General features: G+C 42.2%; 2 protein-coding genes across 3 annotated transcripts in view; both read right to left on the reverse strand.

Annotated features, from left to right (window-relative positions):
* brip1 (BRCA1 interacting helicase 1) overlaps positions 1–18,126 on the reverse strand; it is a 34,604-nt gene extending 16,478 nt beyond the window's left edge. For both annotated transcript variants that reach the window (XM_041047372.1, XM_041047371.1), the window contains exons 1-14: positions 17,922–18,126; positions 17,608–17,729; positions 16,809–16,920; positions 16,453–16,674; positions 14,728–14,873; positions 13,619–13,753; positions 7,145–7,417; positions 5,303–5,524; positions 4,986–5,185; positions 4,768–4,900; positions 3,871–4,025; positions 3,577–3,754; positions 3,271–3,411; positions 2,537–2,698 (exon numbers count right to left, since the gene is read on the reverse strand). In XM_041047372.1, the coding sequence (XP_040903306.1) occupies positions 2,537–2,698; positions 3,271–3,411; positions 3,577–3,754; positions 3,871–4,025; positions 4,768–4,900; positions 4,986–5,185; positions 5,303–5,524; positions 7,145–7,417; positions 13,619–13,753; positions 14,728–14,873; positions 16,453–16,674; positions 16,809–16,920; positions 17,608–17,700 (2,172 nt within the window). In that variant the 5' untranslated portion in view covers positions 17,701–17,729; positions 17,922–18,126. The remainder of the gene's footprint in view (positions 1–2,536; positions 2,699–3,270; positions 3,412–3,576; positions 3,755–3,870; positions 4,026–4,767; positions 4,901–4,985; positions 5,186–5,302; positions 5,525–7,144; positions 7,418–13,618; positions 13,754–14,727; positions 14,874–16,452; positions 16,675–16,808; positions 16,921–17,607; positions 17,730–17,921) is intronic.
* Positions 18,127–20,790: 2,664 nt separating this feature from the next.
* ppm1da (protein phosphatase, Mg2+/Mn2+ dependent, 1Da) lies at positions 20,791–27,385 on the reverse strand. The gene is made up of 6 exons (XM_041045534.1): positions 26,768–27,385; positions 25,519–25,747; positions 23,139–23,263; positions 22,851–23,032; positions 22,437–22,661; positions 20,791–21,988 (listed from the first exon to the last, which is right to left on the reverse strand). Exons 1-6 carry the CDS (start codon positions 27,303–27,305, stop codon positions 21,605–21,607), a joined length of 1,683 nt encoding a protein of 560 aa, XP_040901468.1. The 5' UTR covers positions 27,306–27,385; the 3' UTR covers positions 20,791–21,604.
* Between the last annotated feature and the right edge of the window lie 258 nt (positions 27,386–27,643).

Consider the following 27,643-nt stretch of genomic DNA (forward strand, 5'->3'; position numbering starts at 1 on the left):
GGTACTTCTGGAGCTGTGTGATTGGTGCTTCGATAGCCCCGAGCTGCCCGAGGACGGTGCGTGCTGGTGGGTGTTCACCCTGAGGTCCGCTTTGACTTTAATATGACACACGCTAGGCAGAGCCCAGGCGCCAGCACTGGGTGCGTCTTCACACAGACAGTGAGGCGACATCACCTAATGGCCCTTATCTCAATCTCCTTTAAAAGCATCTTGTAGACCCTGCCATCTTTTGCTGCCACTTCTGCAAAACCCTGTTTTTTTTGTTTTTTTTTTTAAATAAACCATCAGCCCCCCCACCCTTCCCCCCACCTCCTGTGGAGCATTGGTCCGTTCCTTTGGCGACTGGGACCAGACGGCAGCGCCCGCTGTGGTTTTAATGGGCATTAACTGGAGGGATGTTGAGGCTAAAGTGCTACAAAACCACAGCACCGGTGCAGGAAACGTTGTGTGTGCGTGTGAGAGGCCATGATTACAGGCGTACTTTGTGTGCCCATGCATCTTAAAAAAAAAGAAATGTACTGAGCTGTCTGTTAATGCCCAACACTCTCATGAGTTTCTTTGCGTTCATTTCACTGCAGTGAACCAATGGCTTTTGCTGGGAAATGACAACCACAGCGACAGAAACAAACACAATTCATTTTCTCAACCCCAACTCAAAGACAGACAACAAAAGTCAAATTTTAGTTCATTTATTCATTATGTTGTAGTTTTTTTTTTTTCTGATTGCATCCAGCATAAAAAGATAATTCAGCTTCATGTAAACAGTGCCAGAGCAGTGCCAGTGTGTGATGTATTTTTGACTTTGTGTATTTGAAGGTAGCGAACAGAGCTTTAAGGGACACGTCTTTGACCCCGCATGCCTGTTCGCCTCACTGCTCCCTCTGTCTACCACAAAACCAGCTGTGTATGAGGGGGCTGATAGCCATCACCTAGACACAGTGAACAGGGATGTCTGGAGATGACCTATCCTCTCTGTGTAGTCTCCACACACACAAACACACAGATCACAGAGCAGACGGGACTCAGCGGCACCAATGAGGCCTCCATGGGCTCCAATTAATACCCCAGCCCTTCATATCCCCCTCATCTCCTCATCTTTAAGAGCTGACTGCAGATTAAATATTTATGCATCAGCATAGAAAGAGATAGAAGACTCCTACACGGCTATCAATAATAAAAAAAAAACATCCCACAGCTCACAGTCGCTCCTCGGCTGGCATCGGAGGCTGACAAAAAAGGAAGGTAAAATGAGAAAACAACAAGGCCCAGAGTCTTGGCTTTCCCCTTACAGTTTGGACAGCGGTGTCATCAGCTGTTTAGAGAACGCAACTGGATAGCAAGCAAACAAGGACTGCAGAGAAATCAAACCAACGGCCGCCGCATGCGACATGTTGAAATGCACGTCAAACACGGACTATGAAAATATGCCAAAGGCAAAAACTTATGACAGTGGTTCCCAATATGGTGGTAAACACCCACAACACAAATCTGAGGGATCACGAGATCACGAATATAGGGAAGAAGAAAATAATCAACACAAATAACATTTATCAAACATTCTTTTTAGCACCAACAACTATTCAAGTAACAATGGGAACCACTGCATTACTATATAAATTAAGTTTCCCCACAGTAAGAAGCATGCTAAATGTCAAAACCTGCTAATGACCAAAGTCACATGTAACATGTGGAATGTGGACAAAACACACACAATGATAAATGAAAACCACTTGCCCCCTTTGTAAGCTAATGTGACAAGTGAGCTGCAGTGGACGTTAATTATTCATGAACAAAAACGCATAACAAACAAAGGGGGACAAAGTGTCTACGAGTGTGCTCTCAGAAGCGCCCTCATTAACTGAAAGAAGATACAGTTCTGTGAGGATGACGGCATTCAACAAGAACCTGACAAGTGCCTCTATTGATTAGTGGTGATCTATTGTAACATGTGACACCGCCAGCGGCTGCTTCTTAGCAGTGGGATCCACTGGAATCCAGTGGAGGCTTTGTGTTGCTTTGCTTTGCACGACTTAAGTTAATACAAATACCTTCGAACATCAAAAGCGCTGGACATGACTCCAGTTTGTGGTCTCCAGCTCCACCCAGTGGTGAAATGTGAAATTTTAAATTTGCATTACAACAGCAAACAACCCACTACCTCTTCAAAACAATGGAATTCATTCCAATACAACACCCCCAAACTAGAGTCTCGAAGCTACAGCAGATTTGAATCAACAAATCAAAGATCAAAGCAACAAATGATGTTTTTCTTTTTGTATTTCCATCACAGTATCTAGGATTTTCTACTCAGTGAACATAAAAATAAAAATGTACAAAGGACTAGGATGTGAGCCAGAACAGTCTCCTGTTCTGTACAGGACACCCAAAATAGCTCAGCATTGTAATTCTGAAAGTGCCAACACATGTAGCGGTGATGGTTCACGTGACAGACTGATTCTTAGCAATCTCTCATTCCACCAGTAATTTCCCAGCCTGTTTCCTGTTTCAGTAGAGCGTGTTTTTGTGGTATATTTACCTTGTAAGAAGGCAAAAAGCAGAGCACGCCCTTGGCCACGACCTGGCACACATGGAGCAGCAGGGCACCCACCTCGTCCTGGAAGGCGTACGTTTCAGTATGTTGGAAGGTGGCACACAGTTTTCTACCTTGGGGTCCAGCACCAACAGTACCCACCCAAACCTGGAGAGAGGCCGTTAGAAATCTGAGGCTGATATCACCAATATATTTCATATAAAATAAGAAATACATCTGTATATGATCCCATTGGATTCTTGGAATCTTTGTTATCATAAGACCCAAAGACAAATACTTCCTGGTGTCATTATAAGCCTTTTCAAAAACACATTGTTTTATTTCTAATGTGCACTGCCGCTGCTGAATAGTGTTCAAGTTGAAGGTTCGCTTGTCTGGATTCTCAGGTCCTTTTGAGTCCAACCCAGCAGTTGTACCATATGCCATGTCACCTTTAACATTAGTCAGCCCAAGTGATTTAAATGTGGGGATTATTGCAAACCTGCCAACTCAGTATTTTCCCTAGACTGTAAAACCCCTGCAACAACTGCATTAGTCAGGACTTCAGATGAGTTTAAGTGCAATCAAGCAGTTAGACAGTGACATCTGCTGGACAAGAGTGGCGCTGTGACAGATGTGGAGCAATGTCAGGGACAGACGGTTTGATACACCCTAACTGTGACTATAGTCAGTATATTCATGGATTAAGCACCCCCGCAGTATGACACAGGACAACCGACCTGGGACTTGTTGATCACATGATTGGCCTCGAGCTGAATGGAGAATTTCACCCCAAGTTCAGAGGAGAAGGAGCCCATGGGTGACAGGGTTCCTGATGTCAGCACAATACTGTGCACCGACCCGCTCAAGTCAGAGAAAGCCTGGGAGACACAGAAAGAGACACAATGAACCTCTGAGGGGTTTCATTATATTTACTATAAAAATAAATAGTCTTTATCGTTTAATTTTTCCTACGACACACAGTCTTTCACCAGCACTTGGCATGTAACCTTAATGTCAAGGGGTCTGCACATCTAACCTCTTACCACGGCAGGGTTAAGGCACCAGAAACTGAGTGTCAACACTTCTGTCTTGACTCGGATGCTCTGTCGCTGTCTGTGGCGTGGTCGGACAAAAAAGCCTTGAGAATCAGGGATGTCAGGCGGGGCCTGGTTTGTCCAAGCGTAGCTCTTCTGCAGAGCGACTCGGTAATCTTCAGCAAACCTACAGACACATGGAGAGCAACCAAAAGACTGTTCAATTTTATACTAAATACAATAGTTCATCTGAGGGACTAGCATGACTGAGGATTTAGCTGACTTGTTTGGGCTGTCTCTGACCTGCAGTTGTCCCTGTAGAGGAAATCCAGAACCATGAAGAGGCTTTTGAGGACAGTGGAGGTAGCTGAGCTGATGGTTGGGACCAGCACCATGTCCTCTTTACCATTAACCAAGCCAGTACACTCCTCCTTCTCCAGCACTGCTGCCAAGTTTTGCTGTCACACAGAAAGACAGTGGGCGACATATATGAGAATGAAACAGAGCTGTTAATTGTTACAGAACATGCAAACACACATTTCCCATAAATAAATGAGACCATACTGTTTTTCAAGATTTCTTGATTCTTGATGCTAAAGAGGGATGCCCCGGCTCTGATAGCAACTGGTAGCTTGTTCCACCACTGGGGAACCACAAACAAGAACAGTCTGGACCGTGACTGCCTCGTATGCAGGGATGTCAATGCCAGACGTTCCTTGGAGGAAAGCGGTGGCCGAGAAGGAGCATAAGCTTGTATGACTGAGTTCAAGTAGATGGATGCAGACGGAGGAGTCACACTGTAGGCAAGAATTAGTGACTTGAATTTGATTCAAGCGGCCATGGAGGTCAACGAGCAGCGGAGTGACGTGTGCCCTTTTAAGCTGATCGAAAACCAGGCGCGCCGATGCATTCTGGACCATATGATATCTGACGTATGATTCCATACCTGAACGTTACCATGCATTTCTCTGGTCAGTAAACTGCCCTCTGGGTCTGATCACACGGTTTGTGTCAATCAAAATCTGTGAGAGTTCACTGCTTAAGGGTTAGACTGGACATTTGAACTAGGTCAATGTTTCAGTTAAGTGGAGATGCTAGATGCTAATGATAATAGCAAAACTCGCAGTGTGAATCAAATCAATAGAAAATAATGAGCTCATGATGGGATGTCTACAATTAAAGCAGAGATATTTGGTGTACCTTCAGAATATTAAAGGTACCCGCAGTGATGCCCAGGCTGTGAAAGATGTCGAGTATTTCCTTCCCATTCCAGACTTTGCTTGCTGTCTCGTATCCTCTTTCGCTCATCAGGCCTTGGCTCTCCTGGATCCAGCTACACAAACAGACATCCTGAATCAATATCTACTGACATTATGAAAACCACAGATGTGCACAGCTGAGATGCCTAAGTGACTGACTTGCTCAGGCTGTAGCAGAAGTCTCTGAGCGGTTCATGCTTGGAGCGTCTGATGTTGCTGCTGACCATGCCATCCAGCTCATTCCTGGACATCAGCAGACTGTTATGGTCTAACGTGAAGCTGGCACTCTCCCTTGCACAGTCCTCAATGTTGTGGGCTTCATCCAGCACCAAGATCTGGTCTGCCAGGTTGATCTCCATCTGGTGATGATGGACAGTGAAAACAGAGACAAAGACGGAGAAAAGAGAAGTGGTAAATTCACTGACACTGCACGCCATATCTGATCTGTTGCTCCCTCTAGACTAAACTCTACTCACACTCTCTCTGATCATTGGGTCCAGCAGGTAGTTATATGGGCAGAAGATGATTGAGGCGCCCTGCATAAGTTCACGGGCAGCATAGTAAGAGCAAGAGCGTAGCCGCTTGCCCAGCGTGACCAGGTCCTCAATGTCCCAGGCTTGATGTAGTCCATGCACATGTTGTAGTGTGTACTGGTCCCGCATTCTCTGGACACTGTGGTAGAAGCGGCATGACCTACCCTATAATATACAACAGAGAATGGATAGAATTAGACCAAAGTATAATCATGAACTAATAATTGTAATAAACTTTGTTTTATAGCAGCTTTTGGAACATGTGATGTACAGAGGAAGTTTGTCTGTTAAGTACTAGAAATCCACCACTTTAAGTCATCAGCATTCAATGACTTGGATGCAGGTACCTAACAAAAAGTAACACAACAAAACATAACAACATGCAGCCATTGTCTTGGGTTTTTGAGGAACGAGTCCCTGGGACTAAGATGTTCTTAGCTGTTGTAGTTTACATGTCCTGACATTGAGATGCAGATGTGTAAAGAGGCAGCATCTCATGTACCAAGCCCCAATTACTCTGTCAGAAGAGGTGCCTGCTTTACGAGTCCCACCCTGCTCTTTATGAATCGAACAGCTTGAGGTGACGCTGTCACACAAAATGCTGTACACCGGTGGACTCGGTAACCTCCAGACACAATAATAATCTCTGAATGAAATGGTCTACTTGTCACAATGATGTGCTAAACTTGGACACCTTGCTGACACTGAACCCTGTCTGCTCAGTGTAAGGGGAGTTGAGTTTGGGGGGGGGGGCATTAACGACCAGCACAGTCTCATTCAGAGGAGTCAGGACAGCTTACAGCAAAGTGAAATTGTAAGGCAGGTGTTTTGACTGAAGGTACCTTCAGCTTATCAGTGTATGTATTTGTGTTTGAGTCACTTTGTGTCTGTGCAGCATGGTAATCTGACACTGACTAGACTACACCCTGAGGTGATGAAGACACAAGAGCATCAATGACACCCACTCCAGTGAGGGGTTATAACTGGGCCAGCTACTTCATATGACAAAGTCAGACAATTGCCATGAAGGCAAACACCTCCAATGACAGCTTAATTGTCGGCATTACAGTAGGAGTCTCAGCTTTAGGACAGTATGAGGTGTTACAAGTGTCTCATGTTTCTAAAAAAAAGAAAAAGCTCAATGGTTGCTGACATTTAGTGTGTTAAAAAAGACCCTGATGGACCAATTGTGGATAATGTAGAATTGTAATTGCTGCTATTATATTATATTATATTATATTATATTATATTATATTATATTATATTATATTATATTATATTATATTATATTATATTGAAGGAATATTGTCCGGCAGTAGTTACCTTTGGGTCTGTGGCACAAGGTGACCGAACTGTGCAGCAAAGTTTTATTCATAGAACAGAGTGTGTGGGATGGGTTAAAAAAAAAAAAAAAAAAAAATTGTGTCTCTTTTATGTTGTAATGCAGGAGCTTGTGTAAAAAGTGGATACAAGTTTAATTCCATGAGGGTGCAGACAAATGTGGGGGGTTTAATGAGCTCATGAGGTTTGTAGTGTGCCTCTTGACTCTAGAGAGCAATCTCTTTAACAGTTGTACTCTACAGGACTAAGGGAGTGCAGTGCAAGGTCAAGCTTTAGAGATATAGTACTGCAGGAAAAGCATTAGACTGTCAACCCGTATGTATGCAAGTTGACCACGGCTGCTACCTTTAAACCCTACAAAAAGATCCATTTCTGTTATTTATGTGAGTAATAAGGAATTCTGTGTGAATATGTGTGTGTGTGTGTGTCAGTGTTCATCCTCACATCCTTGGCGTCCAGCAGGTCCTTGCAGCGCTCATTGCGGTTGGAGTGACGCGCCACTTCCGGGTTGACACAGGTGTGATCTCTACTGGATAAGATGGTCATCGGCACGTTGGAGTAAACGGTGCGTTTCAGCTCGTGGGCAATCTGAGTTATCTGTTTATGTGTACGAGTGCCAAAGAAGATCTTGGGAATCTTCTTTTTGCCTTCTTTGCTTTGGTCCTTCACACACTCTTTGGCTGAGGCACACAGGCACCAGGAGCAGGGTTCTGGGGACTGGGATGGAGAAAAAGAAACAAATGGTGGCTTAATATATTTCACGATGCTGGGTGAGAGATTTTGGTGTTTTGGTCACATTGCCACACTGGGAGCTTTGATCAGTTATTATGGATACCATGAAGAAGTTGCTGCCTATTAATAAACTGTTGTTGTGCTTGTGTCACATCTGTAGGCATGTATCAACCCTACCACACCACCATGGCTACACCAACACAAAAGTACGCATAGTGCATGGTTTAAATGAATGATAAGGCTGGCTGGCCATCTATTGTTACTTATTTTCTTAATATTCTTAATGGTAAACCACAAAGCTTACACATAACTGCACAGCATACAGAGCTTGTTACCGACTCAGAACCATTATCCATTGTCTCAACAGCCTTTTTGACAAACTGTCTTGTACGCTCTTTTGAAAAACACATGGAAAACTATAAAGGATTTGTATCCATACACGAGGTGTCCTGTCCCTCTCTGCACCAGGTGACCTTTCCTGGCACTGAAAGCTGATAGGCCACCATTGTGGCAGCTGGGAAAATGTAGCTGCTTCATAATTAGCCATCCAGTGACGTGGTGGATCCTTTTTTTCCCCCCCCCCGCTCACAGGTGAAGTGTAGCCGGTACCACTTATGAAACTGATCCTGCTTATGTGTTGAGCTCTTTTAAGTGGTGTACTCTTTGACCATTCAGTGGCTCACATACATCATCTACACACAGGCTTCTCAAATCCAGAACTGGAAGTATAAAGTTTAATCGTTACCATTATAACAATAAATGTATATATCAGTAGTAGTAGCGGCAGTAGTAATGCTAGAAGTAATTTATCTATAAATATATATTTTACAAACTGTATTTATTATATAACATTATTGGAGTTCATTAATTTCATTTTTCAAAATAAATCTGCCCTTAATTGAGTGTAAATAACGGTAAACAGTGCCTTTCTGTAAAAAAATAAAGCAACAACATATAATAAAATAAAAATAATAATATATTACATGCTTAAAGAAATAAACTCTCTTTAAAGTTATGTCAAAGTATTCTTAGCGAAATGGTGTACAGGTAGGGTTAAGTTCTGACAGCTGATTGAATTTTGAATCAGGTTTCTGGTCAGCAAAATACCCAGATTCATTAAGCTCCACAGCTCATGAGCTTCATATCGGAACTTTGATCTCATCATTATTTTGCCTAATGTATTTGACTGCTCTCTTAGCTAGTGTTTCCATATGAACAATGATTACAGTGACATCCGCATTTAGATCTATGGGGAAGACGTCAGTGAACAGGGTCAGACTGTGATCCACAGAGCTCAGCTGATGAGCGTGATGCTCTCTGAGAATGTGACTGCAGGATGTAATCAGACTGTGTCAGCGACAACAGTTCATCCACAGTCACACACAGAGGGATGTTACAGTAGGACTGCAGAGCATGAAGCCCTCAGTACAAAGATGAAGGAACATCTGAGAGTTCAGTGGTGCAGAGACCAAACTGGCCCACAGAGATATGGACCAGTGGATGCGTGGTGTACACCAAGAGAATGGTATGAATGCTTGACCCATACAGTGAAGGGACCTGGTGGCTCTGTTATTCTATGTGGGGGACATTTGCTGGCATAGTTTGGGCCCTCGTGAAGACACACTGAAGCTGTTGTGGGAGCAGGTGGTGGCCCAGGACCTTACCAAGACACTATGGTTTTTGGTTTTTCCTTTGTCACCCATGTGTATACTGATATTGCAATATCAATATACACAAATTGCAACAAGATGAAATCTCATCTTTTGAACAGTGAATGAAATCAGACCATGAGGTTAACATTGATATGCACGCCTTGTCCACTGCATGGTATTATCTTTGGACTTTTGTAAAATGTTCTGGCTTCTTTCTTCAGAGATTATCATACTGTTGTTAATACTGAATAAACATCATACACATGCTTGGAAAAAAAAAGGTTTATCCCTAAATTCTCTGACAAATTAGCTGAATGGTTTCAGGTAAGAATGAATGGTATGTGTCGTCACGCATCGCAACTTACGATGGAGATCAGGAGGTAGCACTTCTGATGACAGATGAGTAGCTCGAGTTACCTGCCAGCTCAGATTTTCCAAGCATGTTTGCCCATCAAATATTACAATGTGTGATGGAGTACAGGCCAGAGAAAGCCCTTAGAGAGCCATCTCTCAGAGTTAAGAGGGATAACGAGCCCTGAGCCCATGTGAAAAATAAACAGAGGTGCTGTAGGGCCCCAACACCAGTTCAAGTTACCTTTCTCCTCTGGAACAGTTACGCTTCACAGCCTGGGCCCTGGGCCCGATCACCTTACCTGCTGCTGCCACATTAAATAGAGCCATCCAAATATCCTGCCCCAAGATGGCCAATAATTACTTATTCATTGGCAAAGAGAGGGGAGGAGGGGTGGGCTGGGGCAGAGTAGAAGGGCTTGCTGATGAATAGAGGCCCTTGTCAAAAGCTGCAGCAGGAAACAGCTGACACAAGAGTATCCTTTTACGCGCCTGCCTCCAGAGATGCCAGGACAACAAGGTTTCAAGCTTGGCCCCACAGCCCAGAGCAGACACCCCCTAGAAAGGAATGCAGATAACTGGCAAAAGGGGGCAAACAGGACACCAGCTCTGCTCGCAACAAGAACATACTGGTTCTTTCAGCGCAGAACAGTTTCACTGGTGTTGCTCCTTGGGTGCTTGCTGGCAATGACAATGCCTTTGCTTTGTCTCCCAAACAGCATGTTAGGTGAGGGGACTGTTTTCTTATTAACGTGGCATCTACAGGTACACTGTACAGTAAAGGTAAACTAAGTTTCTTTAGTTTGACTACATTTCTTCAAATATATTATGTTTACTTAGTACAGGTAGACTATTTTTCTTTAGGTTTACTAAGTTCCTTCAGCTATGCTACATTTCCTGGTATACATACACTGTCAGGTGTAAGTGTATGCAGTGGCTAAAGCTCTCTTGAATTGACAGAACAGAGGTCAGTGGTGTTACTGAACACCTCCGAATATTCAGAGGTAGGTTTCTGTTGCTATACTCCCTGCCAACACCTGATAGATGGAAATCTCACACTCCAGGGGGCCAGTCAGAGGGCACTGAGGGGCCGCAGGCAGTAGATCACTTAGGTATCACTGGCGCCTCTAGCTGGACGCCAATTTGCTCCTCATTCCACAGCTTTCAAGGGCTTGGAATTCATTCCAATAAGGGTGGGCTTCAATAGCCAATACCTCAGAAGACATGACACCGAACACCCCCTCCTCCTGATATGACCACACTGTGCAGGGAGGGACCGTGGCAAATATCTGCCCTCCAAAGCACCTGTTTATCCCTCGGGCGCAGTAACCAGCGGGTGAACCCCATTCAATATTTATCCCCGTGGCTTTCACAGATCAGCGGCCCAGGCGAGGCAAACCCTCTTAATTAAAACTGGAGCTTGCTTCAAAGGGCCCCATTCAGGCCATCAGTCAGCGCTCACAGGACAAAAGAGCCCGGGTCATGTAGCTGCAGGGAAACCAGAGACGGACGCGCTTTTTCGACTTCACTTTCCCTCCTCCTCTTTTTCCACCTCCCATCATCCGCAGCTCTAAATCCAAGCCACACACCTGTGGCAGGTTTAGACGCAGTTGTGAGAGTTCAACCATTCCTGTGAGATTTGCGACAGCGTTTTGTGGTTGAGCATGTCTAATGATTATCGTAACCTGTTGGTCTTTGGGACCTGCAGAGAACCCAGGAACATGGATTATTCACCAGAAACAGCATCTTGATACCTTTAAGAACACGGTGTTACTTGATGCACCTGCTTTGGTTGCTTCTTACTGCGGCAGTGGGTTGACACAAGATGCTCTACTTTTTCATGTTAACACCCAAAAACCTTCAACTTGCAGCAGGAAATGATTCATCCTAAATGTTTTGAGCTACGAAATCATCAACATCTGTGTGACAAACATGGTTAATTTTTCTGTGGTCTATTTATTAGCTTCACCTCGCAAAAGCTAACATAGTCTAATCTGATACAACGGCCCTGCAATAAATCTAGAAAGGAAACAACTAGTCAATTAACTGAATACTGGATCTACAGTAAATATATAAGATTCTAATTTGATAATCAATTAATAGTTTCAGCAAGTTCTCCAGCAAAAATGCTAAACCAGCTTTTCAAAAGTGAGGATTTGCTACTTTTCATTACTATATATGAACATATATATACACACACACGTATATAGTGTGTATATGTTTGAGTTTTGGACTGATGGGAGGATAAAAAAAAAGAAACCTGAAGGTGTCACCTTGACCTCTTGGAAATTATAATGGGAATTTTTTAAAAATCCCAAATCTTCAATTAATAATTAGTTAATCAACAATATAACTGCCAGATTAATCAATAATGAACAAAATCCTATCTTCATGCAGGTTATATTTAGTATTGTGCAAATGTTTAAAGAAGATGCTCAGATTCTTTTCCGTCACTCAACACCATCAGGAAGGAGTCTGAAATTCATTCTGCAGCGTGATCACAAGCCCAAACACACAGCCAGAGTCATAAAGAACTATCTTCAGAGACAAGAAGAACAAGGAGTCCACCAACTGATAGTCTGGCCTCCACAGAGCCCAGATCCAAACATCATGGAGTCAGCCTGGGATCACATGAAGAGACAGAAGACAGAGGCAGCCTGAATCCACAGGAGAACTGTGGCAAGTCCTCAGAGATGCTCTGAACAACCTACCCGCTAAATACTTTGAAAAACTAAGTGAACCAAGTTGGCCACAGCAAATACTGATCTGACTTAGACTTTTTCTGTTTCCTGCACTTTGTATGAAGTTTATTCATAAATATTATGATATAAATATATCATATTCATGGCCTAATTCCTGAAAGCATCCTCACTTTACTTACCGTGGCGAAAACTGTTACACATCTGTATGGTTACTTTGAAACTTTTAAAACAGCGCTGTATGTTTTATGATCACGACGGAGGCTGTAGTTTGGGGTGCAGCTGAAGTTTATGGTTACACAGAGGTGTTTCTAATATTTTCTATACCCTCTTTAACAGAAATATGATTTTTTTTTCATTAATAATACAGCAAATGCAATATACAGTGATGTACAATGCTCCCTTTGTTCCTGTATGTTAGCATTTCTCTTTCCAGTGACCAGCATTTACAGCAGAAATGTGGCAAGCTGAAATGTCAATAAGTTTTTATGGCACAAAGATGAGGGAATGTGCCTCTGCCCTTCCTGTGACTGTGGACCGGTCCTCTTGAGTTTGAGGGAAATTAAACTATCATTACAGTTCCTGTAATATGTGGTTCTAATTCTGTGGTGCATATGAATTTTACTATACAGTTGGTTTTGCATTTTACTATTTTGTGTTAAATGTCTCCACAGGGGCCAAAGAGGAGTCAGTCTTGAAAAAGCTCTTAATGAACCACTTGCAGATCATTTGACTTAATATAAATGAAAATGATTATATGAGTAAAAACCATCACAATAATTCAAGTCAAATTAAACTGTAAGACCTGTGTGGATATACACAAACCCTTGTTCACACATATACATCTGTTTCCTAAATCTGAACACTGCAGTTAATTCATGTTTTCTTAAACACTGTGCTTCTTTTGCCTCATTTAAAGCCTCTACCTGTTTTAAACTTTAGGCCTTGATCCATTCAGTGGAGCATAACACCACCCAGTGGTGGTAGTGAATGGTGATTGTGAACTTACAGCTGAAATGGTGAAACCAGTCTGGTAGTCCAGTTATCGGTTTTTGTTTGGTTCAGTCTAGTTTAGATTTTGCTTATATGGAGTTTAGGGGGATGAGCTGGCTTGGTGTCCTTTCCCATGATTCAGAGTACATAACTATCATAATATTGTGTATCAAAGATGCTGATAATGAATATTTTCCATTAATATTTAATATTTCTAAAATAACATATTTAATTTGGTTAAAAACTGGCTTCCAGTCCACATGAACTGGGATCCAGTATTCTTTCTGGAGAACATGTGGATAATGCAGGCGGACTGTGCCTGCATATTCTGATGCTGCCCATATATTAAGGTATTTAATTCAACTGTATCACATAAGCCAAATCAAAGGTGGTCCACAGTGACTAATGTTTAAACAGACAACTTTGCCCCCATGTGTCAATAAAACCATATGACCATGCTCAATGCGCATTGCTGTCTGTAATATACTCACACTGCATGTCGAGGACACACTGGCTGCAGAACTGTTTGGCTCTGTGGCCCAACTCGGACCTGAGGGCTCATTTGGCAGGTCCAGCTCATCATCGATAAATATCACTCCCTTCTCCAGACGCTGCTTTTTCCGGGCCTGAAGAAGGAACACAGAAACTTTACTACTAACTCAGTATTTTCTGAGTGCGTGAAGAAAGTTTTTAATACCGCTTCACTTTTTCCACATTTTCAATTTGACTGGACATGATCTGGAAAGGCACACGCCTGTCTGCATAAAGTCTCACAGCTGACAGTGTAAATCAGCGTAAAAACCAAGCCAAGAGGTCGAAGGAGCGGCCTGCAGCGCAATTGATGTTTGAAAATAAAACACAGTGGCCTCCATAATTCCTAAATGGAAGAAGTCTGGAACAACTAGGACTTTTGCTAGAGCTGCTAGAGCTTGTCAAAACCAGACCGGTTGGGGTAGAAGGGCAATTCCAAGCATCATGTCTAGAGGAAATGTTTACCCACATCCCCTTTATTTAAAACGCTCTCTCACTGACATAAATAAAGTGCAGTTTCACAATGTAAACAATTAACTTTGCTAAGTAGGGATTCAATCTACCAATACGGTAAAGTGAAGAACTAATACATTTCCCTGTTTTGACATTTGCTTGAAAAAAATGCTTTCACAGCCTTTAGGTGTGGAACGTGTTGTGAGTCTCCCACTCTGTGTGATGTCTCAGCAGCTGAGCACGTCCTCGTTTAGTCACCAGCTACTGACCACAGGAAAAGAAGCGAATCCATTCAGCAATATACTGCAGTTTGTCTTAAGAAACAATCCATCTTTTCCTTCATGTACACAGTTATCCATTTTATGTCACTGCCTGACAGTAATACTGTGTATTGCACATTGATTCACCTATATCTCAGTTACACTGTCATCAAATTCTAACTTCAACTACTCTACTACTACTTAGAACAATGTGACTTCATCACTGGAGATATTACGGTTCTTTGGTTTTATGTCATGAGTACAAGAATTTTATAGATCCCCCTTGCAAATGTAATATACAGTAAATTCAGGATAAATGTAACACAGTATATACAAAGCACCTATATCTAATCTACCTTGTTCTCAGAAGTGCGAATGCGTTTTTTTTCCGGCTGAAAGTCGCTGTCATTCTCGCAGCCAGAGCTGAGGGAAGCCTGGAACTTCTCAGACAGACGAGAGGCTATAGACTGTTTCTTGGGCAGCGCCTCTTCTTCTAACAGGGCTAAAGAAAAAAAAAGAAAAATGTTTGGATGACACACAGAATTCAAAATTAAGGGTGAACATGGTTTAGCGCTGGTTAACATTCAGCTAAATCTTATGTATGTAACAATAGTCAAAGCCGGACATTGTCTTCTCTTAATTCTGTGGACAGGATATACAATTTGAAACAGGCAAGAGAACAATTAGACCACGCAAAGACATTGAAACTGGTCTAAAATATCAAAATATTTGAAGGGCTGAAGTCATCAGTCCTGACTCGCCTCTGCAACATTGTTCTACTAACCTGTAAATATCTTAGTTGTTTTAAGCAAATGTAAATGGGTTACTTGGTGAGTAATGGTGTAATGATTCATAGAATGATTCACCAAACTTGATATGTGAGATGTCACTGCACTGACTCAACAATGTTTACACCAAAGTTAGGACAATGGAGGAAAATGCTGCTGTAGCACTCTGAAGAGGCCTTCTCTAAAATAAAAAATAACATGTTCAGTCTCTTGAGAACCTCTTTAGAACCTGTAAGAAGACCTATAACAAAAAACAAAAGGACATATGAACATATAGTCAGCTACACACTGCCCCTTCTGAGGTAGCTACTGCTGCAATAGGTGACTGCATGTTCAATGTTCAATCTTATGCTCAATTCTTAGGATCACTTCATTGGATTTACAGGATTGTTGCATCAAAGTGATGAAGCACCCTGATTTGCCAGGTATTTAATTCACTGGATTAGCCTAAAAACAAAAAATATTCCCATCTCCAGTTAGTTTATCTCTGATAGTTTCTCAACTGAGTTTTGAGAAACATATGTCAACATTGCAATATAAGACTAGACACAGCATGACAGAAGATTGTGTCCATACACCTAAAGGTGACATTTCTATGGTGCATGTTTCTTAAGGATATTTATTATCCGGTCTGCATCAATTGTCTTCGCCCCCTCCCTCACCGAACATACCACTTCTGTCCTTGTCCACAGCCTCATCACCTCTTGTATACCTCTTGTATCCTGTGCCCTCCGCCTGCCTCAGCACCATGGGGAGCATCTCATTTAATGTTTTAATGTGTTTTAATTATTATTATTGTATTGTGGTTGTGTGGTTTTTCTTGTTCACAAGTCCGGTCTTCATAATTTCATTATACAATTTGTAAAGAACTCTTAACTGCAGCTGTGTATGAAATGTGCTACATAAAATAAATGACTTTACCTTTTGAATATGGTGGCCAAGCAGGAGCAGACAACAGTATTACAGTGTTATATTAATATACACATCCTGAAGAGGATGCCCTTTTTCATTTCAAAGATAAAGCAAATCTCTGCAAAATGACCTAAACAAATCACAAATATAAAGTACAAAATAACTACGGCTCTAACTAATGATTGCTGCAGTATCTACTTTATGTAGACATTTTCTTGAGGTACTGCTGTCTATGTGTACATTTTGTTTAAGAATGTCTCTTAATTTGAAATATCAGTGGCTATTGTACTCAGTGGTAATCCACAAGGAAGAGACATGCTCAGGAATAAAGTATGTGTTTAAATGATACCACAAACAAATGAAGGACTGAAAGATACGTACTGTGCTGAGGTGCTGGAGGCAGCTGCTGTGCCGGCTCTTTACACGGTGACACAGTGAGGTCCACCACAGCAGGTGTGACTGCTGCTATAGCTGAGGCCCAGTTGGCTTTCCTGTGGCACATGCACTGACAGAGGGGGGCGATACTGGGCTTCTTATAGTCTTCAGAGTTTTTATCTGAGTGGCTCTTGTCCTCCACAAGGCCTCCTCCTTCTTTCTGTTTAGCTGTCGTCACACGGTGAAACACAGATATAACAGTGACACTCACTCTCAGTCTGTAATACGGGGTAGGGATGGGAACGGATAAGATTTTATTACTTGTCTTTCTGTTTAGCTGATCTCAGTCATAGCAGACTTACCGAACTGAGCCCTCTGCCAGCCCAGAGCAGAGCAGAGCAAGGCCAAGCTCTTCCCACTTCCTGTAGGACTCTCCAGCAAACAGTGCTGCCCATTGTTCAACCCTCGTACGATCTACAGACAAGGTACACACACATTTACACTGTCAGTTCACTGCCTTTGTATTTAAATCTTCTCTACAGTATTTAAAGTGTGATTAACGGTTATTGACATATAGTATTTTACAGTTTCAGGTGCTCTGGGTTTTATTTCATTCTGCGGGTATCTGCATCGTCTCCATGCATTGCTTTAAAGACAACTCCCCACAACACACTCCAAAGCACAAACAGGCTGCATGTACCAATCATCAACCAGACAGACAAATCTATCAACAGTATGGTACTTGTAGTTGTGATCGTACAATTTGGAAACACATGTAGTCCAGACAACAAATATTTGGACAGTAAGACATTTTTTACAAGAGTTCAAAGGTAATTGTACAACTGGTTTATAAATTTTTTCTTGGGCAAAGTCACAGCCACAGCCACAACTCTGAACCAATTCAGTGTGCACAGCTGTTACGGTGTTATGTGGATCCTTAAGTGCTTTGCACATATTATGAATCAGGAGTCACAGGTTTCAAACAATGTTTCATTTTTCAGGGTTGTGTGAAGACTGAGTCCAATACTGACCAAGATACACCTAAAGTAGCACTACCAAGGCCCAAAGTGTGCCACGGGTGAGATGGTGTGTTTGAAGTAAATGATAATGAGCCCACATGCATGCACACTTCACTGGTTAGTTTACCGAGTGGTTACTCACTGAGTTCATCATGGCCAGCTGGGATGGGTAAGCCTTGCAGGGGAAGTTGATCCTCACCCCTCCAATGGTGTATTCTACTGAGGATGAAGCCATGTTCCTGTCCCTGCTCCACACAAATATTTCTAAAAGGCAGGAAACATACCTGATTAACCTAATATCAGCCACATATACGCCCTAGTTAACGTTAATAACTGCAACTCATTAACTCACAAGATAAACACTTAACACACTGTTAAGAACTTGCCAACATGTTGCCAACAATTGTTATTTGTCCCTGTTTGGCCTGTTAGTGTAACGCTGAAGTTGTCACCTACCTGAGAACTGAGGGACAGTCCCTTGTTAGCTAGCTTAATTATTTCTGACTACCGAGCAAAAGCTAATGCCAGTGCCAAGTTTTCCACGGTTACTTTGACTCTGTACTGCTACGTATCCCATGGTTAAACTGACACACACACAAAAAAAGTTCTCCCGACTGTGATGAACACAAGTTGTTTCGTTTCACTTTACTCCCTCCATGATTCTTCCCGCTCTTAAAAATCACATTTGCGCGCTTGACAGGAAGTTAAACCTAGTGCGGATTAGGATTTCCTACAGTTGCTTTCAAAATAAAATCTTTATTGTGAAACAGCGGAATTTCCTCGCTGCATTGTCTCTCTGAAAACCTTCTGGGTAAATGTAGTCTCTGGGTTTTTATCACCACTAATACTTGTGTCAATTACGGGGCAGTTTTTACGCTCATATTTGGAATGCTTATAACTGGTGGCAGCGTTTGACGTTTGGAAAAAAAGACAACGGAAGCTGCGTTTGTAAACATCCGCATGGTCCCTGCCTTAAAGGGCCATTCCAGTGTTTTCACAGGTTTGTCCAAGTGGTACTTCTGTTTCCTGTTTGTATTATCTTGCTAAGATAAAGACCCCAGTGGAAAAACGTATCTTTGCCTCGATAATTATGATAATTATGCAACACAATGATTGAACAGGGGAGCAAATTTTGTGAGCGATGAGATGGTGAAAACAAGTTTGAGAATTCAAACAAAACCCCTAAAGTTTTAAGTGATGCCCTCAGCTTAAGACAATCGTGAGCTATTATATTTTATAGTTTTATAAATTCCAAGCAAAAAACACAAAGCAGGTGCAAAGTATTAGAAACAAGAACTATAATCTTGCAAAGCGCAGTAAGTACTTCACTTCAGGGAGCTTTTATTTAAATATGTCCATTTCCAGGTAAGTGTTTTTCACATTTACACTGTACACATGCACTTGTTTGCTGTTAGTACAGCCATCTGAATCAGACGTGTCATTATTCAACAGAGTAAATGAGTAGACGAAGATTTATAAGAATTCTCAAAAATACTATATAAAAATCATACAGGGATCCCAAGTAAAGTAAGAGACTGTATTTGCAGAGAGAACATGTCACATGTGAACATCATCATTTCTCAGACGTTGTCAAAATTGTACAATATTTTTTTTTCAACCAATCCATAATGCTACAAATTCCAGTTAGAAATTGCACTTAACTTAGTGAAAACACATCATCATGTAACAAGGTTTTACAAAGACTAAGACATCTGTCTTATCTGTGTGACGGTCATTATTACTCTCTAGCAGTGAATGTTCATCATTTGAATCATACACTGTCATGTAACAAAACCATCAGAGGTAAAAGAGGGCACAGCCATGTTCCACAAACTCTACTCTGCTTAGTAAGGATTCCCTTCTAATTATGTTAAAATAATCGGGTTACTTGTCCTGAAACTTACTGAAATTTACTGCGGGTTTCTTTCAGACTCCCATCGTGTCATCTAATTCTCACTACATCATTTTCAAAGAAAAACAACAACAAAACAATTCCCTTCTCAAAGACGATTATGGTCACCGTAATAGTGCAAAATATTCTTTTAGAAAGTCCATGCAGAGTGTATTTACTCACAAATGAGCCTTGCGCATATATCATTAAAAACACAAATACAACTGCAGGGTGGAGGGACAATGGCTTCAATAAGGATAATGCTATAGAAACCTCTCAATCAGCCTAAACGAAACAGAAACAACAGCTGTTATCTTAAAACAAGATCAAATAAGTTGGCAGGATAGACGGTCCAATGTGCTTGTGATGTTGCATTGTTCCTATTCCCATACAGGTATGGCCAGCAGACAGGGTGACATCACTGATGCAGCCACAACAGAAGTCTAGCGGCACAAAATAATCATAAACATCTACTGTAAACAACAGGTCTTACATCCACCTGGACGTTCACCAAACGCAGAGGGAGAGATCTCTCAGGATTCTGGGAAACAAAGAAATTCACTACCTGATGTAGTGAATTTAGTGTGTGGGACAGACTCAAGAGAAGTGAACACACCAAAAAAAAAAAAAAATAATAATAAAATCAACTGTCATTCTTCATTACACATTACAACAACGTAAGATGACTGAGGGAGTGGATTTATCCCTTAAGATGGATTGTGCAATTCAAACTCAAAAACTAGTTCCATGATTTGAAACCTCACAGGGGCAGATGTGTCATGTCAAATGTGTACTCTCAAAAAAAGACAAAAAACATGCTACCAACACTTAATACGTACAGTGGGTAAAGAAAGTATTGAGACTCCCTTAAAATTTTCACTCTTTGTTATATTGCAGCCATTTGCTAAAATCATTTAAGTTCATTTTTTTCCTCATTAATGTACACACACACAGAAATTGCTGCAATTTTTGCAGATTAAAAAAGAAAAACTGAAATATCACACGGCCATAAGTATTCAGACCCTTTGCTGTGAACCTCATATATTTAACTTGGTTGTTCATTTCTTCTGATCATCCTTGAGATGGTTCTACACCTTCATTGGAGTCCAGCTGTGTTTGATTATACTGATTGGACTTGATTAGGAAGGCCACACACCTGTCTATATAAGACCTTACAGCTCACAGTGCATGTCAGAGCAAATGAGAATCATGAGCTCAAAGGAACTGCCTGAAGAGCTCAGAGACAGAATTGTGGCAAGGCACAGATCTGGGTTATTAAAAAAAATTTCTGCTGCACTTAAGGTTCCTAAGAGCACAGTGGCCTCCATAATCCTTAAATGGAAGACGTTTGGGACGACCAGAACCCTTCCTAGAGCTGGCCGTCCGGCCAAACTGAGCAATCGGTGGAGATGAGCCTTGGTGAGAGAGGTAAAGAAGAACCCAAAGATCACTGTGGCTGAGCTCCAGAGATGCAGTCGGGAGATGGGAGAAAATTCTAGAAAGCAAATGGCTGCAATATAACAACGAGTGAATAATTTCAGTGGTTCTGAATACTTTCTGTACCCACTGTATATTTATCTATCAATGTACACAATGTAGTAGCTTAACTGGCTTGTAACTGTAGCAGCACCTTCATATTCAAGACAAATCTCCAGTGATTAAATAAGATGATAATAATTAAAAATACAGAATATCCTTTAACAAAGGGTGTGAAGACAACGGTATCTGGAGAGAGTGAGGAGGAGAGATGAAAGCTGTGGTGGAGCTCATCTAAAAGGGATTTTCATGTATTACTATTATACAATAAAATAATGTATAAAAAATATATATATTTGTTTTAAATGAACAGTTCGACTTACTTCTCAATACTCAACTATAAAATGTATCATATTTACACCAGCATCATTAGTCATACTTACTTCTTACAAGTGGAGGGGAAAGGGGTGAAGACAGACACATTTAATCAGCATTTCAGAGGAATTTTGATACAAAGACACAAGATGTTTTTGGAGATGCCTTATGACCACTCTAACAAAAAAAAATACACAAACAAAAAAAAAACCCTCAAGTTTTCAAATGAGTATTGTACTGGTGCTGAGCATGAAGACAAGTCTTTCCATAACCCATAGAGCAAGGCTGGTTTGAGGAGTGGTGGGAATGTGCAGGAGAACTGCAAACATAAGGGACAGGAATGCCACTGGAGACAAGGATGACAGTGGGAGGCAGCAGGCTGATGTGTGTGTGTGTTTCAGTACACACACACTGTGGTCTTGTTATGCTGCTGAAGAATGGGGGAGACATTATTGGACTCCTTCTGCTTCTTCTCTGCGTTATGTTGGACCAGGGGTGGCCTGTCGGCAGTCCTGCGCCGGGCTTTCTTAGCCGAATGGCCTAGTGACGGTGATCCATCAATAGTTCTTTTGCTGTTGGGTGTCCTGCTGCCGGCTGTCCTGTCAGTGGGACTGGACTGACTGGGCAGCTCAGCACTACTGTTTGGACACAGTGGAGTCAGAGTAAACGGGTCAGACAGATTCATGTGGTACAAGCTTTTGCCTCCTGATAGTCCATCCCGTCGCTCCAGGGCAGGGAGGAGGTCGCACGCAGCAGAGGGAGAGTCTTCCTCTGGAGGTTGCTGCAAGAGAACAGAGCAGAAGATGCGGGGATGATGAACTTCACTTATGCAGATGGACGATTCATTCATTTACTTAATAACATTTAACAATTCATGCCAAGTGGAGCTGATGGAAAGTTCTTACATTTTCAAACAGCAGCACAAAGGACTGTCAGGGAAATCACAATACAGTCTGGTACTTTGATCTATGATATTTTACTTTTGACTGATTTAATTTGGACAAATGGGAATACAAAAACTGTAATGAAAAGAGATATCTATGGGAATTCGGAAACATACTGCAGGCTGGCATCACCCAAACATGCCCCCATAACCCCCATTAATCTCAAGATCAAAAGTGAGCTGAGAGGAAATTCAGGGAGCAGAATAAATTCTGAAAATAAATTCCAAAACACTATCAGTGTGTTCTGTAGTCTTCTCCATGCATTTCTTGTCAACCTGCCCTCACCTGAAGGAGAGGAGTGTCAGCACGGGATATGGAGGTGGGAGGACACTGGGACACCTTGGTTAGGTCAAGAAGCACCTCCTCATGGTGCAGGGTGTCCTGGGAGGTCCCAGGCTCCTGGAGGGCGATTACAATGGCACTGGTATTATCAGCACGCAACATCCGCTGGCGCCACCGCAGCAGAGAATGGCTGACGAGCTGCCGGGCACTGGATACCCCACATGGTGCCTGAAACATTGAAGAACGTTGTTACACTGACAGGGTCTGTGATTATGTCAATCACGTCTGCGTCTCTAAGCTTTAGTCTACAACAAAACGCAATTCAGGCAGGTAGGAAAGGAAGCCGTCCATCTAAAATGATAACAGCTAAAGGCTGAGCTACAATTTAAAAGTCAAGCTGATGTAGTTTACACTCACCATCACCTCGTCGTTGTTCTGACACATGGAGATGGCCTCTTGAGGTGGCACCATGTTCCAAAGACCATCACTAGCCAGGATGATGTAGCGGTGTTTCCTGGGGTCGAGGGTCACCACACTGGTGTCTGGCTCAGGAGAAACCACAAACTCCCCACTGTAGAAGTCATAGCTCCACAGATCACCTGTTCCAGGGAAGAGAAACTTAGCTGAAGGCACGCCTGGTCTCAACAAGCAGTATTCATGGTGACTGGATGGATTAATCCATTTGGTGATGATTGCAATTCCTACCTAGAGCTCGGGCTACGGCCAGGAATGGTATCTGGTCAATGACAGTGCTACGACGGACCGGGCCATTGTGACTCAGCCTCGGCCTCTTCCAGACGACCCGGTTCACTCCAGACTTCTTGATCACACTGTCAGCAGATACAGGAGGAGGGAGAACAGAAAAGCTGGTACTTACTTCCATCACTACAAATCTCACAAAGCTAGTTTTAGACGCCATGGTTGTGTTGTAATAACGGTTACACTCAGCTGCCAGTTTATTCAGCAAACCAACTCAAAACTAATGTAGTAAACTACATCATCTCTGCATCCATGCAAAAGTCTTTTTTAACGCAAGTTCTAATGTTTTGGCTTTTAAACTCTGCTTATTCTGGAGATATTTTCCACTGAGTCTATACCGGTTTAGTTAAAAGCTGTTTAAGTTAAGGTAACATAATCGTAGTTGGTGCAGCTGACCCCAAGACATTTTTGAATATAATGTCATTTCACTAATACATAACAGGCTGGCAAAAAAATTGCTCCATTTTAATGCTTTTTAATTCAGTTAATGCAGGAAACTGGGTTTCTAAGTAGAAAAAACATGAAAATTAGAATTTGATTTGACCCCAAAAAGACAGTACATGGTGGCAGAATACCGGACCATCATGACTGATAGAAAATCAATGTAAATGCTGACAATGTACAGATTAAGTGAACACAGCCTGGGCACAGAAACAGGCCATCACAGGAAGAACTGGCTACCCAGAGGGGTCAGGATATGTTCACTTTGTCATAAAAAAGACATTTAGACAGCATCTCACTTCCTGCTATTCTGTGAGAAATATAAGGATTTGAGAGCGGTTTTATTTAAAACATAAAAAATCTAATAAACAATATATACCCTGAGTTTATCCTCCTCGCTGATCTACAGAAACAGCCCTATCGACGTCTGTGTGCCGTATTAGCTGTAAGATATTATATTGCCTTAGGGTTGTTATCATACACAAAAACAAACAGGCGCTGTAGTAAATCTTTCCAAGTGATTACATCTGTAAAAGTATTACAGCTGCCTGTGCTGTTTGATCTCTATTCTCACTCCTCCCACACATTAGGTGAACAGAATATAATTGTTATTTAATGCCTTTTATCATACTGTATTTGATATGATGGTTGATATTTGAATATTACTGTATATGTATTGCTAATCATCTATCAGTGTTAATAATTTTCTGTACTGTTTTGGTAATATACATTTCTGACCTGGGTGTCTGTTTCCACTACATCTGATTTTCCTGTCGCATTACTACCGAGTATTTGACAGAAAAAAGAGATTTTCCCACTCCCACTAATATGGCCACAGAATAGACACAAATCCTCTGTGGTTACACTATCTATCCCATAATAATATTCAAACTTTAAATCTGGTGAAGGGCTAATTGCGTTACCTGCAACTCTACACTGACAAATCAGAGTGACTTGTGTGGTAGGTGATTCACCAGTGATCTGCTGACAGACCACATGCTGCAATACAGTTACAACAAACAGTTTATGACTGTAGAAAACATATTTGAACTCTTCAGCTTGTCACTGACATGTTGAGTTGAAGTAAAATGAATTCACTTTGCATTCTTCCATATATCTAAAGATAATTGCATATCCTTGTATATCAGGCCAGGCTGAATGTTTGGCTTAATATGATTTTGAAGCAGAACTCCACTTCACTGGCTCTATTATGTCCTGACTGCAGATATTCCCAACGATATGAACAAATTAAATGTACCATCTTTATATCTTGTTATAGGTTGTGTAGTAAAGCTGAATTGCTTATATAATCTACTACATGCACAGGCTCCATTGCAATGTCGTCACCACTTACTGCACAACTGTACACCCTTAAATCTGTGGAGCTTACCCTGTCATGTAAGTATATAAGTGTGGTTGTTGTCCAGTCACCCAGGGGCCAATCACTACAACATCTTATCAGTAGACATGCCAAAGATTATAAAAGAACATTGTCCCTTGAGGCAGATAACATTTTGATCTACTATTGTGCGATGCTCCTCGGTTACAATCACTTCTTTGTCAGAGATAGCGGGTGGTGGGGGTACAGAAAAACCCTGACATTTACCCAGAATTTCCAATATCTGCTCCAATGTGCACTTTAAATTACTGTCAGCAGCCCATGATCAACTGTTTGATTCAGTGTGGGCCCCAGGGGCAGATAAATCTTAATGAGATCCTATTAATTGAGAGTTATGGTTATGAGTTCTGGGCAATGATGTGGAGACCAGGTTGCAACAATACTCCTTCCAATACACAAAGTAGGCGATATCAGAGAACACTACTACTATTTATCTTATATGTAAACAAGGTGCAGAGGCATGGTGTCTTGTGCTTTAAGCCTTACCTCCCTCCCAGCCCTTCAATTCGCTCCCTCTCCCTGGGTAGTTCAGGTTTGTGGTCTTGTGTGACTTCCACGGCTCTGATGAATGGGACTGAGGGGTCATCCTGGATCCCTAGAACCACTGCAGAATCCCCAACATGGGCCACATACATGCGGTTTCCTCGAATAACCACTACGCTGGCTGTGGTGCCCGATGTGCTAGGAAGGCCTGTCAGTGTCTTTGGCCATTCAGCTGAGAAAATAAAAGACAGCAAGTTAACATATTGCTAATCTCTAAACATGATACAAACAGGGTTGGCAGTGGACAATGTTAGAGAGCCAGCATTCAGATTAGAGAACAGTTAGTGGATACTGTGTGCTCAGCAGATTACAGTTTTGATAGGAAACAGAGCACAGAAGCAAAAAGTAGTTTCTGTGCTTCATCAGATATTGTTTGATGCGCTGAGCCGGGCGACAACACTGTGGCCTTTAGGTAAATTCAATAGACACAGTCTGTCCTGGAGCCGGTCTTTCCAGTGTTGCCAAAGTCAAACATGCGCCTTACAGACTCTGTGTGTGTGTGTGTGTGTGTGTGTGTGTGTGTGTGTGTGTGAAATAGCGGACGTGCCCAGGCATATCCAGGCAGACACTTAAACAGACTGCCGGCGCCTGTATAGGATAACATAAACTGGCTGCTATGCTATTAGACAGGTTTTGGTGATGAATGATAACGAAATATATAGTAACACGTGTACAGTGACTCGAGGAAAACAATAAAATATTTGCCGATTACATTACGGGCAATAACTTGGGAACACACCTCTATATTGGTAACCGGGTGTCTGTGAGCGCTGTGGCCAGGCTTTGTTTGGAGTGAACCCGGTGGCTACTGCTAACTTCGTTAGCTCTGTTGCCACTGACTGCTAAACCGGTTTGTTATATAATTTTGTATTTGATTAGCAGGAGAAAGATAAACGTATTGTGCCAGTTGGCCTTTTTGACAATATCTATAGCTCTAGCCAAAATAAATTGACCTTATTGAGTCCGTAGAATTTTCTGGTAAATATGACTTACATCTGAGCTAGGGTGGCTAGGACCACGGTCCATGAGCAAGTAAAAACTTTCACGTTGTAGGCCACAGACTGGTCTAGTACTGTGGTGTGAAGTGATGTTAACGTTATTCAAACAGACGAACCGGTACATTTGGACTAAAACGGCCTCGTGTTGACAGCCGGTTACACTGTATGTCATAGTATGGTGTCGGTAAACTTACGTAGCTTTTTCCACATAGCGTGGTGACAGGCTACAAATCCTTTGCGTATAGCAGAGCAGACCTCCCGGTCACAGTCGGACCAGAAACCCCGCTGCTTCTTCATGAACTCCCACAAATAGTCTCGCGCAAACTGCGCAGCCTCGCAGCCCCCGTGACCGTCAAACACGGCGAAGAACGCTACGGAACGGCGGGAACGACTCGACGTTGTCCGTCGAGCTCGCGGAGGGCTCTGACCTCCCGGTAAAGGTATTTCCGCGGATGTGCTTTGGTCATTTTCCGTTTCTAGAGGTTCAAATGTTGCATCTGAAACCGGGGACCCCTCGTTTTCACCAGTCCGGTGTGGATGTGTGACCGCCGGCAGAGCGCTGATCGCACTTTCTCCCCCACTGCTCTCCTCTGGCTCACCCGACGTCGGCTCATCTTCTCCCGGCTCGGGCTCAACTATGATCTCGGTCACATCTTCCATGTATTTCCTCCCTCCTTGGTCGGTAAACACACTCACTCGCATCAATAATGCGTTTTCCATTGCTCCAGACATAAGTCGCTCCCCAATTTCTAGGTATTGTTAGCATATAAAATTACAGGAGAGTACAGTTTATACCAGCGCAGCGTCCTGCCTTTGTTTATGTTCGAGCGTAGTAGGCATGCTCAAACGCGTTGACGTCAAAGTCAAATCTTCTTCTAACACTTGGACGTGTCGACGCCTGTGCAGCTGTTGCCCTCTAGAGGCCGGTACCTAAATCAAACAGTGTACTTGAGTTGGAGAGAAATGTGCAGAAAAATTAATACAAATGTGTGTATACAGTATAACATGGATGTATTTTACGTCAGTGATATAGTTTCGTTCTTTTATCTCTCTTGATTTGACATTAAACA

The sequence above is a fragment of the Toxotes jaculatrix genome, chromosome 9 (genome assembly GCF_017976425.1).
Source record: "Toxotes jaculatrix isolate fToxJac2 chromosome 9, fToxJac2.pri, whole genome shotgun sequence".
In the NCBI taxonomy this organism is placed as follows: Eukaryota; Metazoa; Chordata; class Actinopteri; family Toxotidae; genus Toxotes; species Toxotes jaculatrix.